General features: G+C 35.9%; 1 protein-coding gene across 1 annotated transcript; it reads left to right on the top strand.

The window, feature by feature from the left end:
- The first annotated feature begins 609 nt into the window (after nucleotides 1-609).
- Nucleotides 610-1,486, top strand: KRTAP26-1 (keratin associated protein 26-1). The gene has a single exon (XM_015244061.3). The coding sequence runs from the start codon at nucleotides 674-676 to the stop codon at nucleotides 1,223-1,225; it is 552 nt and encodes a 183-aa protein (XP_015099547.1). The 5' UTR covers nucleotides 610-673; the 3' UTR covers nucleotides 1,226-1,486.
- The last annotated feature ends 23,471 nt before the right edge of the window (nucleotides 1,487-24,957 follow it).

Here is a 24,957-nt window from a genome sequence, read left to right as displayed (position 1 = left end):
TTGACTCAGTTTTTTTTTTATTTATTTATTGAATGAAAAAAATGACCATGATTTTTTGAAATAAAGATATTTTGGTGGAAAGTCACTTTCCACCAGGATTCTAAAATAAGGCAAAAGCAATTTTGGCACTTGGAAATTTTCTGTATTCTACCACTCTTAACCTCTTTCTGCCCCAAACCGTATAGATTTTAGGATTTTTTAATTCTTTTATGACATAAGTGCTTTCACATTTCTTCTTTTGACAGTTTCCAAAAAAGCACAGGATTTCCCCTCAAAGAGAAACAATTTCCCACTGTTTCAAAGAAGTTTACTACAACTTTTAAAGACAATTCCAAGAATGTTTATGCAGTGGTGGTTATAAGTCAAATAAGTAAGTTACCTTCAAAATGTCTGTTTTGGTTGGATAATTTAAGAAGCAGAGATCCTATTAAAATTCAGTCACACTGCTTTATAGACATACTTAATCAATGGAAGACATTCAGTTTTATGGGCGGTGGGGGCACTATTTCCGGGCTATAATAAAGAGTTCTGATGCAGCCTCATACAACAAACAGGAAGAGAGTCTGTGTACACAATCATCACCTTCTAGAGGTATATGAGGGAGGCAGCCGAATGAGAAACTTGAGCCATCACTTCTTTCCATTCAACCACAGCCTGCTCTCGAAATCTCACTATGTCTTGCCACAACTACTGCTCTGGAAACTACAGCTTGGGATCCTCCGGAAATCTCTGTCATATTTCTCTTCCCTCCTCCATTGCCCTCTGCTCTACCAATGTGAGCTGTGGAGATGTCCTCTGCTTGCCCAGCAGCTATCCCGACCAGACCTTGCCCCTGAACAACTGCCAAGAGACCTGCAGCGAATCTACCAGCTGTCAGCCAGCCACCTGGGAGCCCAGCCTCTGTGAGACTTCCAGCTGCCCTTCCACTGCTTGCTATGTGCCCAGACCCTGCCAAGGGACCAACCTTCTTCCTGCTTCTTACATCTCTGGCTCCTGCCTCCCAGTGTCCTGCAGACCTCTGAGCTATGCGTCCAGCAGCTGCCGACCCCTGAGCCTCCTCACCTATGGATGCTGCCCCTTGAATTGCTTGCCTTGTGGTCCTCAACCCCTTAGTGTTGTGTCCAGCAGCCTCAGACCTCTGCGTCCTCTCTTCAGTGGATGCCAACCTCTGACACAAGTGTTCAGTCCTTGTCGTCCATCCTGCTCTGCATTGGGAGGCCAGTAGCTTCCTTGTTCCAGCTAATAATCATGCTGAGGATGAAAGGCAGAAATTCAAACTCCATGGATTTTTGCTTCTTTCCTGGCAGTGACTACTTTTCCTGGATTTTCCTGTGCCTGATCTAAGGAAAGCTGCTCCTTCCACATGTTTATCTTTTTTCATCTCTCCTTGACCTAAAATTATTTGGCGTACAATGCTGTTCAGTGTCACCTAGGTGTGGGAAGAATTTATTTGGTTTGCGTTGTAATAAATGAGCTTAAGTCAGAATTAAGAATCTGGTTCTTCAGTTTGTCTTTCATTTTCTAGTTTAACACACATGACCAACTTCGACTGCTTGCGGGAGAAGCCAGTAGGACATGGTGTGCTCAACCACGTGTTCTTTCCTCACAGCCGGGGAGGAGCTTGATGCTTCACTCCTCAAGCTGCTTTCTAGAGCTCTGATGATATGTACTTGAGAAACCCAAAAATCCCTTGGTGGAAGTTATTTTAAAAAGGCAAGATTCAGAATGATCTCCTTATCTCTCTTTTCTGATGAACATACTTCCACTTGTCCTTTCTAACTGCAAACTGAATCATCTTTCATTCCTGCTTAAGCCTTGACGGCTTCCTAAGATGTATTCCTGTAAAATGAAAATAAAAGCCCTTTATCATGATACTTGTTTTTTTTTTTTCATTGTCCTTCTCCCTCCCACCTTTTCGGGTTCCTCTCCTCAATATTGCAAATTCTAAGCTCCTAGGATTCTGACTTATACATAATTCTTCACACATGCTGCTTTTTATAAGCATCCAGCCTTTTGTATGTGTCATCATCAAGACCAGGATGAACTTCTGATCTACCTACCTTGAAAACTCATATTCACTTTTAAAAATGCAGCTCAACTTTATTAAACTGTTCATCTATTCAGCAAAAATTTTATGATTTACCTACTACATCTCAAGCCATCCTGTGCCAGTTGCAAGAGATACTGAGATGAATAAGACAAACTTGAACTCCCTCACTCAGTATTTACCAGAAATCATATACTATGGGGTATATCTCTATTAATGGTACCTTTTCCCCTCATTCAACATAAAATGTGTAGGGGTATATATTTCACATAATAAAATAAAGCTAGAGTGTAAAGTCATCAACGTTCACCTTTTGAGGAACTGTAATATCTAGAAACCGTGTCATCATGCAAAGAAGACAATGATCTCTAGGTGCTGACTAATAGCTGTTCCCTTTAGAGAAGGAATGCACCTTCTCTAGTCTTCAGAACCCAGCTCTCCTGATGGACTTCCTGGCGCTGAAGCTGAATGCTGGTTCCTCTTAACATTATGTTCATGCTGCTCTTTCAAAATCCATTCTAGTTCATTATTTTGCTTTACTTGTCTGGGTCTCCTAGATGTCTTGATTTTGTGACTTCAACATCCTTTACTTTTTGAAGATTTTCCCAGGTCTTCTCTCGCCCCTTACACTAATGAGTAAATCACAACTTGACTTAGCCTTCCTTTTATCACAGACATGTTTCTATTGCTGATTTTGTTGAACTGATTATTTTTAAAATAATGTTGAGTGAGAATTTAGTTGAAATGTGAAATACATATGAATTCGTACACAAATCATTACTCCATAGAAGTAGCCACTACTACTCTAACATCTAATCTTAGTTCTGCCTGCTCTTGAACTTTAAAATGAAATTATATCATATCTGCCCATTTGTCTTGGGCTTGTTTAAACTAAATATTGTGTTTGTGAGATTCTTCCTGGTTGTTGTATATACACCAGTATGTTTATTATCCTTTTTGTCTAATAGTTAAGATACTAAAACAACAGAATATATTTATCCATTCTGCTATTGCTGATCAGAAGGGTTGTTTCCAATTTGGCTTTATTAGAAATGATGTATAAAATACTCTTCTGTTCTTGTACATATCTTTTATGTGTAAATGGAGCTATTTCTATTGGGTAATATGAGTAGAGCTGGCAAATTATATGAAACGTTTCTGTTCAGCTTTATTTTATGCCACAACAAAGTTATGCCCTATTGTTATACCAATATTGATTTCTGCTATCAAGAACATACAAATTCCAGTTTTTCTTGCATCCTTATCAATATTTATAATTGTCAGTCATTTTAAGTTTAGCTATTCTAGTGAGTATATAGTTATAACAAATGTTGGTTTGATTTGGAATTTCCTGGATGATTCATCAGGTTGAGAATATTTTTTAAATGCTCCCTAACTATTTGAACATCACTTTTTTTTTTAAATGAAAAAGTAGCCATTCAGGTTCCTAGCTTATGTTTTGATTTGATATGTCTTTTTTTAGGATAGAAAGAATTCCTTATGTAGTGCATACATTAGCTCTTTATTGGGTGTATATATAAATATATATATTTTTGAGTATCTTCTTCCATGTCACTGCCTGCTTTTTCATGTAATGATATCTTTAGATTGACACAAGTTCCTTATTTAAGTCCAATTATCAATCTTTTATTTATGGTTAGTACTTTTTTTGTCTTTTTAAAGGAAATTAATGAAGATACTATATGGTAACTTCATAAAACGTTTTTATCTTCTCTTCAACATTTAAATATACCATCAATGTAAAATTGATGTGAGTGTGTGTGTGTGGTGTGTGTGAGTGTGTTCTGTACTAGGGGCCAAAATTCCAGGAGATCCAGTACTAGGAAAAGTTGCTCCTTTTCCTACTGCAAAACAGTTCAGTGCTCTTGGTACGTGAATCAAGTAAGTATAAAATGAATGTGTCAATATCTAGACTCTTCATTCTGTTCTATTCAGTATTTTGCTATTCTTACATCAATATTGTGCTTGATTTTTCATTGTTTTATTAGCATTTCTGAACTCTTCTCCAGACTTGAAGCTCTTTGAAGGCTGCCTTTGGTCAATATATGACCAGGTTTTCTGGAAATGTTTGTTGATTTGAGTTTAAGTAAATTAGATTTTGGGTCAGATGGTTGTGAAATTTAGGGAAAGTGGTATTTAGATTTAGGATAGTACTGACAAGAAATTCTACACGGTGCATTTTTCCCCCTTTGAAATTTTATTCCATGTTGTTGTCTTGAGGTGGGCTAGAGAAAAGAATTCACTTCTCATCTCCCCATAGTTCAGAATTCTAAGAGCTGGAAATTTAGGGAAATTCTATATGCTATTAACATTTATACATTAGCCCACATGTGATAATTTTGTTTTGCCAATTATGGGTCATGTTTCTTATTTAATTAATTTAATTACCTTAATATCCAGAAGGTGGTGATAATTGATCCTAATTCAGCCAAAATCATAGATTGTAAATTACTATCTGAGATTTATTTCCAAGTTTTCTCAAAGTCTATGTTTCTCTAGCACCCTATATTATGATTATAGTACAAAAATTTATTTAGTTTAGTCAGTTTATTCCAGATCAATATATTAGTTGATATTTATTGACTTCTAGCTTCATATGTATATTTCTTATGGCTAAAATAAGTGGAAAATAGGTATTTAAACTCTTTTTTCACAACAAAATTTAATTTTTTAATTAATATCAAAGCACTAATGTGTTGATTGTGATTAATCCTGGCCTATTTACCTCAATTCCTATCACCCTAAACATGCCTGATTTTCAACAAAGTTATGCACCATGCCAAAAGGCAATAACAAATGTGTTCCCTAGAGAACAAATAAGCATCAAAATTAGATTCAGATATGACATAGATGTTGGAATTATGAGACAGATAAATTAAAATAACTCTGATTATTAGGTTCAGAGCTCCAATGGAAAAGGTAGACAACATTCAACAACACATGGCTAATGCAAGCACAGAGATAGAAATTTGAAGAAAGAATTTAAAAGACTAGAATAAAAAAAACTATAATAGAAATGAAGAATGCCTTCGATTACCTTAGTAGACAAGGCATGGCCAAGGAAAGAATCAGTGAATAAAGATAGGTCAATAGAAACTTCCCAAACTGAAATTCAAAGAGAAATAGAACAGAAAACAAGCAAACAAATAAAACAAAACAAAACAAAAAAACAGAATGGAGCATCCAAAGACCGAGGGACAATTTCAAAAGGTATAACATACTTGTAATTGTTGAAAGAAAACAGACAAAAAAACTCCACTCACCTAGAAGCCTATATCCAACAGAATTGATCTCAAAAGTGAAAGAGAATAAAGATGTTCTCAGGCAAACAAAACCTGGGAAATTGGTTGCTAACAGAAGATTCCTGCAAAGAATGCTAGAAATTCTTCAGCGAGAAGGAAATTATTTATGTCAGAAGCTCAGCTCCTAATAAAGATAGGCTGGACAGTGGAGAAATAGACTCTTTAATTTCCCTTATCCTTAATTGATCCAAAAGAAATGTACACAGTAATACGACTGCTTAGTCATGGCTCCCTTCATCATTTAAATCACTACACTGGTCTCTTGTCTTTAAAAAAATATATTCCCTGGAATGTTTGAGAAAACCTATTTAAATAAAAGAACTGTTTCAGATTTACAACTCAATAAATGTTTCAGTGTACCATTTGATTAACACATTTGTATAATTCAAAGTTATTTCAGTGTGCATAATTGTTCAGTAAATAATAAGGAATTTCTATTATGTGCCAACTTGTGTAAAGGGTGTTGGAGATACAATGGTAACTAAGACAGTATCCCTTCCTTTATGGAGCTGACACACTATCTGCAGGAGTGACAAGATAAACAGGAAACACTGATACAGATACGATAACATTGGAGTGTATAAGGCAGAATAAAGGGAGGGAAGTAGTATTAAAAACAGGGGGAGAGATCTACTTTCTACAAGGTCAGGAGCATTTTGTCCTTTAAAGGATGACATAGGAACTGCAGCTAGAAGGGTAAGGACGAGGGCATCCTGTTGAGGCAGGTGTGTTCTGGGCAGGAAGGACAAGATCGAAGACACAGACTTGGCGACTCTTCAGAACGAGAGGAGACTCGTGTGGGTGGAAGGCAGTGAGGAAGTTGAGAGCAGTACAGAACTGATCAATATGTTCAGTAGCTTAGACACTGTTGCCAACAACAGGGTCATCAGCTCTCTCAGGTATGTTTAAAATGTGTTTAACAAACAGTGGTGGTTTTCCAAAAATAGAGTAAATACAGCCAGATGGGCGTCCAATTAGAGATGAATCTATACTTACCATGAATCACAGCATCTTGCTGAGACAGTAAGACCCAAGGTGGTTCAGATTGCATAAGACTGATTCTCTCACAACATGATCTTCAAAAATAATTTGCAGCTGTATTTTGTTTTAGTATTTGTTAATCAGTCATTAATCTAAGGTTTCACTGGAGTAACTCCAGGTCTGACCTAAGGTTTTTTTTTTAAGGTACACACCTCTAAGGAGGAGTGAGGGGTCTGGTTAAGAATTTTTGCTTCATGGAATGTGTCAGCAGCCATTGAGGGATAAACAAAAATATTTTCCTCTAGGTGTTTTAACATCATCTGTTACTCTTATTCATGCATTTATTTCATCAGCTGAGTAAGAACAGAACAGCAGAGCTTGAACTTTGAGATAGCTCCAAAGGACAGAAGAATATATAATGTGGGTAACTCTTAAACCAATAGAAACCAGAAGCTTAGTAAATTTGAAATAATAGTACAAGATACGGAGGTGCCCTTCCTAGCCAAATTAAGACATATGGTTACTTTTCTCTTGCCATGTCCAACATCTTCCATTTTTGACCATCCTGGTTATCAACCTTCAGTAGAAAGCTACTCAATCAATACCTTACAAACATCTTGCTCACTTTTTAATATATTTTTATTGAAGTATAATCAGTTTACAATGTTGTGTCAATTTCTGGGGTACAGTATAATACTTCAGTCATACATAAACATACATATATTTCTTTTCATATTCTTTTTCACATAAGTTACTACAAGATATTGAATATGGTTCCCTGTGCTATACAGTATAAACTTACTATTTATCTATTGTATATATATTAGTTAGTATCTGCAAATCTCGAACTCCCAGTTTATCTCTTCCTACCACCTTCCCCACCTGGTACCCATGAGTTTGTTTTCTATGTCTATCAGTCTGCTTCTATTTTGTAAATAAGTTTGTCCTTTCTTTTTTTAAGATTCCACGTATAAGTGATATCATATGGTATTTTTCTTTCTCTTTCTGGCTTACTTCACTTAGAATGCTCATTTTTTGAAGGTTAACAAATCACAAAAAGTATACATTGAGATGTCAAAGTAACCCTAATTATAAGCTTCAAAAGAAATAACTAAAAGAATATATTCTTAATTCTGCAACTGTTCTGACATATTTATCATGAGAGTGACTAAATATTTGTTTGACCTTGCTCAAGGTCCAAGGACTTTTCTCTTCTCAAATTATTTGTATAGCTCTGCTCCTTTTTAATGATTGAGTTACTTTTTTGTATAGAACTTGCTCAGCATATTTAAATGCACTCTTTTGTCATGTTTATGTCATTATTGCTAATGTGTTCACCAGGATCATTTTCTATTTTTTATTGTGTATATAGATTCTCAAAGTTTGGGTTGTGCAGTGAAATGAAAGCAGGTTGCTTTATGTCCTACTTATCTGACCTGTGCTGGGAAATATCTAAAAATAAAAACTAAAGATCTGCTTACAAAATACGTGAGGTTAATTATACTGTGAAGTATCTAGCAATTGCCTTTTTGAATAGGGTTAATTAGGAAAAATCCTGTGGGTCCTATGTGCCCTCTAATATTTTTATACTGTGGAAAACAATGATCTTTTCCAAGTGGGTGAGTGCCCTTTATGTGACATCTGAGCTTCCAGGATGTCAGGAGAAGGCAGTTTACTGCCCACAAGGAACCTATATAATGTGTCATGCATAAACAATGCTGCCAGTGAGAGACTGCAGGATGAATTTACAGAAAATCTTCCAGGATCATATATCAACGGGGGAAGTGAGGAACGATACTTCTGTGTAGACAGTGTAGTGTCAAACAAGTCGTTCTAATGAAAGTCCCTCAGTTGAATGTAGAGAAACAATGCTGCAAATTGGACTTCTGGTATATAGATGTTTCAATCAGATGCTGGGATTTTTCAGTATTGGAAAACAAATCCAAACATACTTTCTATGATAATTTAATCTAGTTATAGGATCATTAATCTTTATGGTTCCTTCAAAAATCTAATCCTATTAGAAAATTTCTTAAAGTCTCATGTAAATTCATCTAAACGGGAAGTTAATAATCAACACCTTATGACTATTTAATGCCTTATTTCAGAACACACAATAGTGTCAAACTTGTAAAATTTGACCTGTGAACAAGTGCAATATGGAATACTTTTTGTTTTGCTTTCTTAACTACAGCCACACTGATCAGCTCTACCACAACGTGTATGTCAAATTATCTAGCAAAATGTAACATGTTTCTTGAACAGAGACTTTTGCATTCAAATGATTCTAGAAAATAGGCTTATAGGAAAATTGAGAGCAATAGAACATTCAGTTTTAGGAGCTCCTACTTCCATATGCACAAGTTTCTTATCATGTTTGATGTATCTGTTTGGCTCTAGTCAGCTGACCATAGACATGAGCTTGCAAAGTTTCCTAACTCCTAGTGAGTAATGGATCGCAGGTGTCTTGGTTCTGTATTTCCTCCACAATTGTCTACTATTCTCTCTCAAAAAAAATCTCAAAATAATAAATTTTATTCTTTGAATATTTGCATCTTGTGGCAGTTATTTTGAAATTAAAGGACTGATTATAAGATCACACTATAGGACATACTTAAGTAAGGAGAATCAACCATGGACTAGGATTTCTTTGAATTCAAACCAGAGCCTTACTGAAAATGTTAAAAGTCTTTTTATTTCCATGATCCAAAGAAATGGAATTGTGCACAGAACCTACAGAGGAGCAATTTAGCTTTGTCTAGGCACTTGAGGTCAATGGTTTCAGGGGCCACCTGAGAGGTCACACAAAGTATTTTGCTGTCTCTCCATCTTTCTAGTCTTTTTAATTCCATATGCAAGTACCAACCATCTCTGGTTCCCAACGTAAACAGATCATTGTCAGGTCTAACTACGTAGTGGAAAAGAAAGAACACACAAGGAACCATAATGTGGCCCACACATAACACATTGCCTGTTTCTGTCTGTGCTAACAGCAGCTGTATTCATGAGCCTTCATTCTCCATTAAAATAGAAGAGTACTTTCCCTTTTCTTTATGAATTCTTATTGGTTGATAAATATCTGGTATTGTCAAGTCAGCACAAGCCACATCTCTGGAGGCGATGATGACCTGCAAGAAATATCTGTAATACAAATTTATGAATTGATTGTAGAACTTTCTTGACTGCAAGGTGAAAAAGCTGCTATATTTTAAAGCATACTTGATGTCTTGTTTCTTGTAGAAAAATCTATTCTCTATTATTCTATTTATTATCAGAATGCACCAGTGTAGTAGCACACAGGAATTCTATTACTTTTCTAGTTGTGTGGGGAGAGGGTGGAAAAGAAGGAGAAAGACAAAGATAGGAAGGACTTGAAAGAGCAAAAACGATCTCCCAGGTGTAGAATCTGAAATTAGGTTGGTGAAACTACAGTTTCATATCTTTGTTTAAAATTGTATCTCCAAATATGTTCATTCAATATCACTTACTCAACAAATATTTCTGAGTTGTTATTATCTGCTGGGCACGAGTCTAGGTGATGACCACAGTTTATTTGCATAACTCTGAACAGGAAGTTTAGTTACCAGGTGAATGTTTTGGCATCTGAAAGCAGAATCCTAATAAAGCTTCAGTCCAACGTGTTACTCTGCAATCTATTCACCAAATGTCAAAGCAGTTTGATCTGTGTTTGGAGTTGGGAAGTATTTTCTGGAAAAGATAAAATTTGCAGAAAGTTGCATGGCAATGGGCTTTTTTCAAGAGTTTCTGTCTTAAGAACTTCTGGAATGCAGTAAGATTGTTTTCATTTTATGTAGGGACAGCTAGTCAGTGACTTTGAGATTTGGTGGATGCCTAAGGGATTTTCTTGTGCAGTGGATCCCTATCCAGGCTTTGTAGACATCTGCAAAGTAAACCACATTCTTGGGTCCATCTACAACTCTCTTAATATGAGCCTCCAAGTGTTAAGTCCAGCAATCTGCTTTATTTTTTTCTCTAAAAACTCACCATATTTTTCAAAGTAGAGTTTTGTTTGGCAATAAAGAATCAGTCTAAACTATCCTTTTTCGATGCTTATATTTTTCTGGATTCTTAGAATAAAATCTCATCGTATGAAATGTTCTTAACAAATTATGTTACAATTAACCATCAGGACTTAAAAACTAGAAAGCTAAACAATTAATTAAAATATACCAAAACAGGAAACCTCACCAGTCATCTAAAAATGCATTTTAGATTAATAATAAACTGTTAGTTTCCATATCAAATTGGCAAAATTAAGTAATGGTGACAATATCCAATGTTGCTGAGGTTTTGGTGAGGTCTCACTCACTGTACTAGCAGTGTGAATTTAGAAACATGTATCAAAAAGCCTTCAAAATATATTGTGATGTGATTAGGTTAGAATGTTTTTATAAAATGATAAACTGAATAGGATTAAAACAGAAAGATGAGCAGCCTCTAAACAAATCTTTTGTTATGGGAAACTGAAAACATTTGCCAAAGCTCTCAGGTTTTTGGAAACCACTATACCTCAAGTGGTGAGTATTCCAATTAATCTGAATTTTACTCAGGATTATTTTTAATGGGAGAATTAACATGTAGGTATAATCTGGATATAATTTTAGAGTAAATGCAATAATTTATTTTGAAAAGTTTAGTTTATAAAACCCCACCACTTGTGTATATTTTTCCCATTTTGCTGACAACCAGAATTGTGAAGACTTCCAGGTCAGAAAACTTCATTCTTGCTTCGTGAGCTACTAGCCTATTCTTTGGTGTGTTCTACCCACAACTTATGGATAAGAACACTTATTATGTTCTCCTTCCCCTTTTGCACCATATCCTGGAGAAGGAATTCCATGCCAGCTGCTTATGACCCTCATACTTTGCTGGAAGCAATAGGAAAGAAGGTCGTATCTGGGACAGGAGTGCTTGAAAAGTACAAGTTAAATTTTATGAGAGTTGGAGGATATTTTCATTGGCATCTAAACAACTATTAATAAAATGCCATCAGGTGAAAAAAAAAATCAGCAAGACAAGTGAGTATGTGTATGGAACTGCCAGGAAGCAATAAGATCATAAAGAGCATGTACCAAGAAGATGGTTGCACACGAGAAAGTCAAATTTGAGAAAGTTTCCATCACTCTTCTGAAACTGTTAACTTCATGTCTTTCAACCACCACCACTCTGGAAACGACAGCCCCTGCTCTTTGGGGAGTCATGGCTATGCTCCTTTCTCCTTATCTGTTGTTCTCTGCTCTGGAGGAGTGATCAGTGGAGGTGACCTCTGCTTAATCAGTGGTTGCCAGCCTGGCTCCTGGACCACTGCTAAGAGCACTGTGGTGCACCCACCACCAGCTGCCAACCAGCCAGCTGTGGGCCCAGAAGTTGCGGAACCTACTGATACCTTTCTCCTGATTGCCCGTGTCCAGACTCTGCAGAAACTGACTTCATTCCTGCTCTAGCCTGTGCTTCCGGTATTCGTCCACCAACATATGCCAGATGCCGAAATTTCCCAAGGTTAACAGCTGCCACTCCCTGACCTTCCTCTTCTATATCTTCTGGCCCCTCAATTATTCATCTGGATTCCCTTTGACTTATGACTCCTGTTGTTGCAGTCACTGACTAGGTGTATAGCAGAGGCCAAACACTAAGCTTATAGTCCAGTAACTTTAGACCTCTGACTCATGTGTCTGGTAATTTCTGATGCTTGTGTCCTCTCTGGAGCACCTGGCATTATTCATCTTCCAATAAGTTTGATTAAGTAGAATCAATATTAGGATTGAGAGTTCTGGCTAAAAATGTCTCTCCATCTTTTATTTCTTGTAAAACTCTTCCAAAGATAGGAAGATCAGTAGACAGAGACAGAGAGAGAGGGGTTTTTTTTCTGTACTAGTTGTTTCAAGGTGCTCCCGGACAACGTCATCTTTAACTCAGCTTTTGTTCATACGTCTTCCAGCATATGAGCTAATGCTTGCTCTAACCCCTAATAAGTGTGCTTTTCCAAGTGCTACAAATATGGCTTCTGTTACATTTTTAGTTTATTATAGGGAGCTTACAGTATTTTTAATTAATAAGAGAGCTCTATTCGCTTGATAAATAATGGCAAATGTAAGCTGAGTGATTTTTTTGAATTCTTCATTGATTCACTTAGCAAGTATTTATTAACTTTCAAAAAATTGTGCCATGTACCATGTTGTAATATTTTCTATGGGTCCTTCTGGATGTTCGTGTTGGTTATAAAACTTTTTTTTTAACCATTTATGAACTACATTGGTTAAAGCCACTCTCAAGCCCTGATTCTGAGGCTTCCATGGGCATAGGACTAGAAAGGAGTAAACATCATTCAGTGGTGGCTCCCAGGCTCCCAGTGAGCAGGACGCTACTTGGGGCTTATTCTTCCTTACCATGGCTCTCAGCGATGGCAGGTAATTAAACTTGTGTAATCTTGTCGTTGAGTTTTCAAGTGGCCACTATAATTAAAAGCATAAAAACTGCTCAGTAAACCTGGTGGGGTGTAGATGTGGGAAAGCTCTCAGTGACTGTTGAGTAAAATGTATGTGTGAGTCAGTCCCTCATCATAAATTAGTGTGTGTTGAAATTCCATCAACTCTTCTGCAACTGAGAAAAATATGCTAAAGTTATTTTCAAAATGGTATTATAGAAATATTAATGGTACCGGTTACCGAAAAAGTATGCACTCTGGGAGTTTAAATAGGAAAACAACTTGACAGAGATGCATATTGTGTACAATGGTTAAATTATTCTCAGTGCTTTATGCAGTAGTACTGGTAAATTTGTCACATGAGTTGGTAAGAGTAATGTCACAAGAGTATCATTTAGAATTTCTGGTAATGTATTGGTTTTCTATAATCAGCTAAAAAGTAGAAAATCATGTGTCTTTTGAAGTAATAGCTTCCAAAACTCATGAAGACATTGAAATACATCTACCAATGACATGGTTACATGTACTGTTTATTCATCACAAACAGAGCCACTGAATTGTCACAAATGTTAAATTCTTCTCCGCTTGGATACTGCTTGGTGCTATGTTAGGAACTTAATAACAGGGATTTTCACCATGAAGACTGCTAGATTGGCTTCATCTCCTGAGAAATAAAGTATAAGAACAGCTATAATCAATTGCCCTGCTCTCATTAGCAGAGGGTGAGCAGAGTGACATATGGAAGAGTCACCTAGGAAAGTATATTATCATCATTGATTTTTCAGGCTACAGTGGTGCTATTTAGCATTTAAAAGCAGTATGGTAACTTTTTTTTTTTTTTTTTTTGCTCTCTGTCCATAATCAAAGGAAAAAAAAATCGTCTTTAGCAATGACTTAGTTTTTCTTAAGGTAAATACCAAAAAATGCTGGGCAATATGTCACAAGAGCTGGCTTATAGACTCAGCCTCACTTTTTAATAATTCTGCGACATGGCTACATTGAGTACATTTTGAAAGTTATCTTTTGATCAGGGAAACAAACCTTCTGGCCTCAGAAAGCTGCAACAAAAATGAAACGAGGTCAATACGATCAAGTGTTTTAGACCGGTATCTGAATGCTACCAAAATGTAAGTTAGTAACTGGTAGTTTATGTGACAAAAGAAGTCAAGTCCCAATAACCAGTGGTGTAAACTGATGAAGATATGAAATAAACAAATCTCTTTCAATAATTTAGCTCATTAATGTACATTTTAAATAAATATTTTATTTTAGGATTAGTTCAGATTTACAGAGAAGTTATAAAGGTAGTACAGAGAGTTCTATATATTCCACGCCTAGTTTCCCCATTAGTAACAGCTTGCATTGATATCTGCATTTTTCACAATTAATGAACCAATGTTGACTTATTATCATGAACTAAACGCCATCCTCTGTTCAGACTTCCTTAGTTTTACTTAATATTCTTTCTTAAATTGAAGTATAGTTGATTTACAATGTTGTGTTAGTTTCTGTATCTGGTGTACAGCAAAATTGATTCAGTTATATATATATATATTTTTTTCTTTTCCATATTATCTTCCATTAGGGTTTATTACAAGATATTGAATATAGTTCCCTGGGCTCTACAGTAGGACCTTGTTATTTATCTACTTTATACAGAGTAAGTTGTATCTTCTAATTCCAAACTCCTAATTTATCCCTCTCCATCCCCTTTTCTCCTTTGATAACCATACGTATGTTTTCTATGTCTGTGAGCCTGTTTCTGTTTTGTAAATAAGTTGATTTGTATCATGTTTTAGATTAAATATTAGAGGCATGCGAATCAAAACTACAGTGCGGTATTACCTCACACTGGTCAGAATGTCCATTATTAAAAAGTCCACAAACAATAAATGCTGTAGAGAGTGTGGAGAAAAGGGAACCCTCCTACACTCTTGGTGGGAATGTAAACTGGTACAGCCACTATGGAAAACAGTATGGAGGTTCTTTTAAAAACTAAAAATAGAGTGTCTTTATGATCCAGTAATCCCATTCCTGGGCATATATCTGGAGAAAACTCTAATTTGAAAAGGTACATGCACCACATTGTTCATGGCAGCACTACTTACAATAGTCAAGACATGGAAGCAACCTAAATGTCCAACAACAGATGATTGGATAAAGAAGTTGTGGTTTATGTATACAATAGAATACTAATCAGCCATAAAAAGAATGAAATCATGTAATTTGCAACAATATGGACGGACCTAGAGATTGTCATACTAAGTGAAGTATGTCAGACACAGAAAGACAAATACTATATATCAGTTATATATGGAATCTAAAATATGATACAAATGAACTTAATGTTCTTTTTCTGTTCCAGGACCCCATTCAGGATATCACAGTGTATTTAGTTGTCATGTTTCCTTCAGCTACTCTTGCCTGTGACACTTTCTCAAAAGTTTTGTTTGTTTGTTTTTGATTCTTTTGACAGTTCTGAGGAGTACTACTCAGGAATTTTGTGGAATGTCCTCAATTTGGATTTGCATGATATTTTTACAGGATTTGACTTGGCTTATGGGTTTTAAGGAGAAACACCATTGGAGTAAAGTTCTAGGTCAAGAGTAATGCAATCAACATGACTTATCATTATTCATGTTAACCTTGATCACTTGGCTGAGATAGTGTTTGTCAGAATTGCTTGCTGTATAGGATTTGTTTTCCCTCACCTGTAACTGTGCTTTTGAAAGGAAGCCACTGTGTGTAGTCCTTATTTAAGTGGAAGTTATGCTCCAATTTTTCAAGGGAGAAACATTTACATGCATTGTTTGGAATCCTTCTGCATAGAAGATTTGTCTACTTTTCCCTACTTATTATTTATACAATGATTTATTTATATCAGTGTGGACACATGGCTATATATTTTATACTTTGGGATATAATCTAATATTATCTTATTTATTTTGTTGCTTGAATCGTTCCAGTTTGAGTCATTAAGAGTGCTTTCTGCTGGCTCCTGGGTCTCTTTGACATATCTCCATAGCTGTTTAATTTACTTCTGTTTTTGAGCACTCCTTACTTTTTGGCGTTCAAAGATGCTCCAGGTCCATTCATGGGTGTGTTACCTGTGAGAAGTATGTGTATATTCCACATGAGCATGCCATGTTTTAACCTTTAAGGTTTATCGGACACTTTTTTAGGGAGGTGTTGCTTAGGTAAGCATCATCAAAGTATTCTTAGGAGTAAACATACACTTACATCATAATTGCTTATCAGTTTTTGATACTTGTGATATCATGCTTGATGTGTTGAATAGAGACTTTTATGAAAATGAAGAGAAAAAAATTTCAAGGATGTAGATGACCACACAGCAAATACGTAGACGCTTACAATGGCAGTATCATTCTGGATTGTTTTAACGGGGAAGTAAATATTTGTTAGCTGAAAGGTTACATTCCTTTCAGATTTGAGAGCCCTTTTGTAGAGTATTGATACTTGGTTTACTTGAAAAGCAAAAGAAAAGAAACTACATGGGAATGAATATAAATATATCCCATGGATAAAAGTTAAAGAAGTGAGACTTTTTTGGCCTAAAGGGGGGGAATCTAGCTATATTTTTCTTTTCATGAATGGTATCCTTAGAAATTGTCCTTTATGCTAAAAATGACCATATGTAAAAAAATGGCTTAAGATTAAACAAGAATGATGATTGCTGGGCATAAATAAGGTTTTTACAGGAAGGAGAATGTCACCCTAATAGGCTACAAAGTATGGGATCTATATTTATATATATTCTAAAAGAAGGGAAATTGATTTTGTGTGTGTGTATTAGATGTTTCTCTTTATGACAGCAGAGGTTCAAAAGAGGTTCAACCAAGATGAAGTAACAGTGGCAGGATTTATTCTTTCATCTAAACTAATCATAATACTAGGCAAAATAGGTGAAACATGGGTTTAGGCGACATTGGACAACAGGCAGAGATGAGCAGTGATCCCTGAATGACAGAGAAGAGAGAGTTGAACAGAATGAGAGTCCCAGAGGTCCATAGATGGTCCACGAAACCCATTACAGGATCTTAACCATCAGTACCTGCATGTGAAAAACTGCACAAAACTGCCACACTCTTCCACCTGAAAAAAGTGAACAAAAGATATTCAGAGGTCTTAGAGGGTTTTGGACAGTTTGTGTTCATACCAGACAGAGTAGAAAATTGGTAAACTGATTTGTGTTCATTCTAGACAGAGTAGAAAACAGGATTTTCCCTGGGTGCTGGGGCCAAAATAGCCTTAGATTAATTACTGCTTTAGTCCCACATGCTTAAAAATCAGATCCAAAAGAATCAAACTGTTTCCAAGTAACTTAACTGTGGCCCAGAGCTAAGCCCAAGAGTGTTTATAGAAATACAAAAAATATACAATTCACAGAAAATTAAATCATAATATCTGGTATCCAAAAAAAATTACCAAGTATGCAAAGAAACAGTAAAATAAGACCTATGGTAAAGAAAAATCAATCAAAGGTAACCCACAAATGACACAGATGCTAGAATTTTTAGACAAGGACATAAAAGTGGTTGGCATAACTGTATTCCATATGTTTAAGAAGCTAGAGGAAAGACTGTTCCTGTTAAATAGAGACATGAAAGGTATAAGTAAAACTGAGGTGGAAATTATAGTGCCCGAGGCAGAAAATGCACTAGCAGAAAATTAGACACTTAAGGAAGAAACCGTTAATACACTTCAAGACATAGCAACAGAAACTATCCAGAATGAGACACAGAGAAAAAACACTGAATAACATGAACAAAGAGAGGAATTTATCTGAGACTCTTCTACCTTTACAAATTCATAACAGAAATACAGACAGAGCTATAATAGAAGACAGAGTTTTGTCTTCTCTTATGTGTGGCTATAATTGACTGTAACCCCTGCCGTTTCCATGGCATGAAAATCCTGTACCATTCAATTACTTCTACTAATTCCCGGGGAATTATAGTCCCATCTGCTCCCTGATCCTGCTCTCACTAGTTCACTAGTTATCCACCAAGGAGCTATCCACAGCCCTTCACTACTTTCCAGAAGCAGTAAGCGAATAATATTACTGGGAAGATTGGTCAAAAGGTGGGTCATTTAACTTCCCCGTACCAGCAATTCTGCTTCCATTTTCCCCATTCCACTCTCATGTGAATTGATTCAGAGAACTCCAGATCTTAATCTCCCATGAACAGAAATCCAGCCCCCTCCAGACCTTATTCCCAAACTTAACACAGCTATGCCAATCTGACCTCCTCGTATGTAAACCCATTTTAGAAGGCAGTTGAAGAGATTATAAATAATATTTTTCATTTTGTTGCATTTGTTGGGCCTCAGGGGAGAGATAACAACATTTCTATTCTTTTGCTACTTGTGATGTTTTATCTACACAGGAACTTGGAAATATAGCATATTGAAGATAAGTCAGCATTATTTACTTCACTACATATGAACTTGTGCACTAACTGAATAACAGAAAGGAAAGGCACTTCTTATTTACAACAAGTCCAATTAGTTATACCAGGGGTATCTGATGGTGGACAATAATAATAACCCAGAATATCCACAATCCAGTAACACAACAGCACAATTCCATTGCTGGCTGTTAACAAATTTAAAGGATAGATCCACCCTGTGGCATTAATCATTGAGACACTCAAACTTTTGGGTGTACTTGGGAACTTGATTGGTTTGTTCTCATGTATCATTGGGGAACATCATATTCCAGAATCAGAAAAGACATGTTGTTGTGGTACCTATTTTCTAGATTGAAGAATTAAATAGTCAGCTGGCTTATCTTTAAAAATTTTTCTTTAAACATCAGTGTAAGGAGGGTGTAGTATGCACTTAGTTACTACAGACACTCCCTACTCAATAAAAAGAATTATAGCGTGACTCATTCCATTTTCAGTTTAACCAAAGATCATAAAATGTATTTATAGTGCTACCAGTATTATAGGGATTCCATATAAATGTGGTTTTGAATATACGTGTGCAGGAGTAGTGTACTCAGTGCCAGGGTGGAAGTTTCCTGAGGTTGTAAATGCGGAGAAGACTCATCTAATGACTAAATTCGCACAAATGAACTACGAGAGATCTTTTAGTTTCCAGGAGGGAAGTTCAGCTCTTTGTGAACTCTTGACTGAGGAACACCTCTCTTCTCAAGGTGAAAGTGTGCCTTTTCTACAAGCTGTCAGCAACCTAAAAAGCAGGTCCAGTCAAACCCACCTTGACCCTGATTGCTGTGCATCACATCTTAGTGTAACCGCAAACCCGCTTCAATCAGGTTGTGCTAGGGAACAATGGTCAGGGACTTTCATCTTCTTTTTTTTTCCATTAAATTCTGAAAGTTACTAGTGAGATTGTATTTACTGTACCCATTTTACATATGAGAAAAGTAAAGCTCAGAAATGTCATAGAGTAGGCTATTATAGCTAGATAGTGTCAAAGTCATGAGTTCTGGCTATGTTCAGTCTGGTTATGCACGCCGGCTCCTGCTGCTTCATCACTCAGAAAGATAATACTGAAACCTGGGAACAAGAACACTATTCTATAAAAGATCTATTATTTTCCCATCAAAAGCATATTTCCAGAGACACAATGATATAAGCAGTTTCTCTAAATAAAACTCCTCAATGAGTGCATAAAAGTCCATTTATCCAAATATTGTGGTCAATTTTGAGTTATTTATTATTATTAAAACATTTTTCTTTTTAGCAAACTAGTTGAGGAATTTCCATTTGTTTTCCTCATAGAAACACATTCTAACACCAAATAATCAACAGATGAACAAACCTTTAGAAAACAACTTAATCATAAATTAGATTGTCTTTCTTAAGTAAGTAATCAGAAAAATATGAATTATTTCCAAAATATGAATTATTTACATGTGAAAGATATTCTTTGAAAAATAGTAAAATGGAAACAGGTTATAAACATCACTCTATATGTGCAATAATATACTAAAATTCACTTAAATAAGCATCCAAAGAGATATATGACCTCTTTCTTGTGTAACATTTATCAAAATATGTGTGCTAACATTTTCAGTTTTACAAGTGACATATAGTCTCTTTGGGTGTGGATCTTAACAAAGATAGTCGAAGCTTTCCAAGTCACCATTCTTCACTGGGAAAGATACACTTGGATATGATATTGATGTCAAGTTTCCCAGAAAATGAATTAGATTTTGAATTTAGGTTATGTCTTCAAAGAATGCAAAGTAAGTTTTAATTCCCAAATGAAGACTTTTTCACATTTATCATTTCTAAAAATACAGTATTAATTTTCTTAAGTATTCACATATATATATTTTCATTTTATGAAAAAAACGTAGCCATAAATGAATTTTCCCCATTGTGTGTCCCCATTTGTGGGGTCTTAACAGCAACTTCAAGGAATTCCCAAGACTCATGAACCAGTATTTTATGTCTTGTTATTCTCTTGGTTTATGTCAACTGCTTTATGTGATGTTGACCGTTTTTGTACTCTGGATTAATTATGGAGTATATTGAAATTATTCCAAAGGCTAAAAACTGATTAATTAAAAAGGACCTATGAAAATCTATTGTCAAAGTGTGTACACACAGTACATGGCTGCTTCGAGGGCTTTGCAAGAGGATCATTCGGGTAACAGTAAATTTAGTCTCAGAAGGACTCTGCCACTTAGAGTAGGGTTTGGGTGTAGCAAGCAAGACACCAAATATGTAATGGTTTTAAACACATCCTTGCCTTTCCAACAACACTGGGCAAGGAAAGAGGTCAGCAGGGAAGCTGCACTTCATGCAGTCATTTAGAAATTAGTTGGCAGAGGCCTGACTCTTTAAGACGTGACTACCAAGATGGCCCTAGAAGTCGCATTCCACTTTAGCTAAGCATGGAACTCAGCCACGTGGCCTTATATAACCACAGGAAATGCTGTTAGATGTAAAACAATTATGTGTCCTGGAAGAAGAGGGGGACATATAACTAGTAAAGCTTCCGGTAGTCTATGGAGCAAGGATTAATTTGAGATAAATTTGGGTAGAAAGAGAAAATCCCCACATACTGCCATATTATATCTAAGTTCCAATGTACAACTATGAAAAACTTAGCTTTGTTTTGCAGAATTCAGATATTTGATGCTCTTGCTTCAATTTACCAAATCTTGTGTTCAGTATTGTCTTCAACCTGCACTGTAATTACAGGGCTATAGTCCTAGTTCCTAAAATGGCTACTTTTAAAATTCCAGTTGTTCAGTCACTTGTCTTAACTTAAAACTGCCGTGTCTCACTAATATAACCTTTTGCCAAAACTACTGGATGTTTATAGCCAGGCACTATGGCTTGATCAATCAATACTGACATAAACGTTTACTATTGGATGGGAAGCACGGAGAACAACTACTAATGTCTGTCATATCTTTAAATTACCATATTAATCCTTATTACCATTTTCATGTACCAAAATTATCATTGTGTTAGGTTTAGAAAAAATCAAACAAGTTGTCTAAGAATAAAATATATTATATATATATGTGTGTGTGTGTGTGTGTGTGTGTGCATATATATATATATATATCACCCCATCCCCCTCCTTCCCTCCCTCTCTCTTTCTGTGCATGCTTGCATAGGTGTATATATTATATTATATTATATTATATTATATTATATTATATTATATTTGAATAAATACATATATATGTTTCAGGGAATAGGTGAAAGTCAAATCCATATCCATCTGTTCTAGAACTTATGTCCCATTTTACAATAATTTACTTGATTTTCAAATATTTCAGGTCTTCTTTATACAAGTTCTTGAAAGAAAATTGTAGAAAAAAGATATATCGTTTATTCTACATTCCCAGTTCCAGACATTTTGTACATATTGACCCTAATAGTTCTCATAACTTGAGAGGTCTTATCCCTGTCTTACTGATGAAGAAACAGGACACCTGTCAGCTAGGTATGCATGTTGGGCCTCTCCTGTGTTTGCCATACGTTGTGCTAAATGGTTGATGATACCCAGGTTGCATGCCCTGCATCTAACTTGTATTTTAATTACAATGACTGACAATGGGATCACGTTTAGCTTGATAATGCTAGCCTCAATGTTGTCCCAGTTATCAGTTACATTTTAATAGCAGTTCAATGGAAACCAAATCTATTCTCACTGTGGACCAAAAAGAAAGATTTTATTTTCTGTTTAAAACTCATATACAGCATGATTACACGCTGAGGAAGATCTTTTATAGACTAGTTGGTTATCACTTGTGACACTTTACAAAGAACAAAAGTGAAGAGAATCTTAAACTGAATTATGAGGAATTGAGGTGTCATACACACAAAAAACTATTTTGGTGGAGACTTATCAAGTTAAGAAAAGGAATCTTTTTTGGAAGCACATAAGAGTTTGGGAGATTTTATTTGTCTGGAGGACTTGAAGTTCTTAGAAGAAATGGAAAAATTGTCAAATAGACTTCTCAAACTCTCAACTCTTAATGATTCCAATCTCTTCTGTTATTTTCTACCATTAAAAGGACTCATACTAATGTGATCTGAGGCTTTCTTTGAGGAAGAATATGGTATATTGACTTTAAAAATTCCCCATGCGAGATGTCAAATATTTCTTTTTCCACTACCTGAGACAGAAAAAGTGAAATTCAGAAGAGAGAAACCTTATGTTCTATCTGCACCCAATGCCATGCTTTTTGTGATGTTTAAAAAATAAATAAATAAAATAAAATAAAAAATCCTAAGTGTGTTCACACCTGATCCCCCTCGTTCCCTCCCTCTCTCTTTCTGCACACGCTTGCATGGGTGTATAAGATTTTCCTACTCTTATTTGAAAAACGCTATAACCATTTTTCAATATCTTTCCTCAGTAAAAGAAAAAAAGTCAATCAGCCTTTTCGACACTTCAGTGGACATTATAGGGACAATGGGCATGGATGGGCAAAGAGGATTCTGCAGAGGGGAAGTGACTTCACGGTTATTGATTTTACCATGGCTCACTAAAGCCATGCTCCCTAAAGAAACTGGGACTGTTGTGCAATGGGAAAGCATGCTCCAAAAGGATTATCAGTGATGCTCTCAGATGCCAAGTGGCTGCTTGGAATCTTTACTCTCCTCTGCACATTCCAGACACCATCTTTCGCCATCTATGATGCAGCTTGAAAAGAGATATTTCTGGTTCTATTAGACTCCTGACTCCAGGAAATAGAGGTCTGTACAGATTAACTCACATCTTTGGGGGAGAATCCAAAATGAGGCACAGAGATAATTATGTCGTGGTGTACAAGTATGAATTTTTCAGACATCTTTCTTCATGAGGTATTAAACTTCTTCCTAATCCTTGCTAACTTTAATTGCATGAAGATCCAAGTATTTTAGTAAATTATCTCAGGTGAAGACATCCATCAATTCTAGTGTGCTAGTGCAAAGGCTGATGGCTTTTAATAGCATGTTTATTCTTTTAGTTGAATGCCACTAATAGAATCGTAAGACAATTTTACTAGTAAAAGGAAGTATGTCATCAATGTTACCATGTAGAAATAGTACATACATTTCCTAAAGTTTTCAGAAATCAAATACGATTTTTAAGCACGAAGAAATATCAACTTGTCAGGGTAGAGCTCTTTAAAATGTACTCTAAGATGTTTTCATAAAATTGACTGTCAGGATAAATATACAGAGAACACTATCACACAATTAAATTCTCAGCTGAGTATTAAAAATAGGGAATAGTATGAGATTTTCCATCTGGTAAATCCAATAAGTTTTGAAATATGGACACTATTTCAGTACATCAACACTTCCTCCAAGTATTGCAACATAAAGTCTCCTGTTCAAAGATGAAGACTATGTCTTCCTAACTATGTATGTAATGACCAGAATAAACATCCATTCAAATGGACTCCATTTAACCAGGCATTATTAAGGGGTGGGAACAGAAACAAAGCAGATAATATACACAGGTGATTATATCATTCTCAAACCTGATAAACAAGGGAAAGATTAAGACAGAAGATGCAAGCTGGATTTATTTTATGGATGGGTAGGAAGCCATCCTCACAGGCAGCATCACAATGAACTAATGAGATGTTATGATGTAAACTGATCTAAAATAGGGGCAGAGAGAATCCAGGTATAAATCCACCAAAGTATATAAGCAATCTGGTCTAGTTTCATGTAGACTTAGACAAGCTGCTCTTTACTGCTTATCTGAAATCCTTATTTCAGATTCTACTCTGTCATCCAACAACCCCTGTTCTGGAAACTGTGGCTCCTGCTCTTAGTAGCTGCCATGTTCCTATTACCTCATCCACTACTCTCTACTCTACTAGTGTGAACTATGGTGATGCTCTTGGCTTGCCCAGTCAAAACAGAACCTGGCTTCTGGACAACTTCCCAGAGACATGCAGTAAACCTTCCAGGTATCAGCCATCCAGCTGTGTGCCTATATCTGTGAAATTTCTTGCTACCCTTCCACTACTTATTGTGTCTCCAGACTTTGCAGAGCAACTAGTTGTTTTCCCATCAGTTCTTATCTCTCCAGCTGCTGTCAACCATCAATATATAAGAGACCTCAGAACTTTCTATCCAGTAGTTGCTGCTCCCAGAACCAACTTGCTTATGGCTGTCAGCTACAGGACATCATCTCTTGAGGGTATCGACCACTGAACTTTGCATCCAGCACCTACCATCCTTTGAGATATCTCTCCTATGACTGTCAACCTCTAGGTTATGAGTCCAGCAACTTCAGACCCCTGGACTTTGTGTTTAATTATGTTCAACCTGTTCCCTACACATGTCAGTTTCCAACCAGCTTTTTCTTCCTTTGGGACTTGGCAATCTCCATTTATTAGAATATCATGCTGAATTGTTATCCTAGCATCTTGTCAGATAGCTTCGTAAAGAAATGTCATTTTTAGGTTAATGAATGTTTTTTAGGCTGATAGATAATTATGCTTTCAACTACTGTTTTAATCAGTACTCTTTTAGTTGATCAAATTCTAAGTGATTTTAATTATTGGTTTATTCACTAGAACATTTTTTTTGTGATAAGCCTTTTGGTTTCTTAGGCCTTTAGCATGTTCTTAAGCAGCAAGAAGAGTTTTCCTGGTTATCTCTAAATAAACTTGCTTTGAATTATTTAGAAAACAGTAT

Source organism: Vicugna pacos, chromosome 1 (assembly GCF_048564905.1).
Source record: "Vicugna pacos chromosome 1, VicPac4, whole genome shotgun sequence".
Classification (NCBI taxonomy): domain Eukaryota; kingdom Metazoa; phylum Chordata; class Mammalia; order Artiodactyla; family Camelidae; genus Vicugna; species Vicugna pacos.
This window is presented reverse-complemented; position numbering and strand designations above follow the sequence as displayed.

Bases quoted from the DNA above. Each gene is read 5' to 3' on its own strand.
- KRTAP26-1 (XM_015244061.3), top strand. From the start codon at position 674: ATGTCTTGCCACAACTACTGCTCTGGAAACTACAGCTTGGGATCCTCC.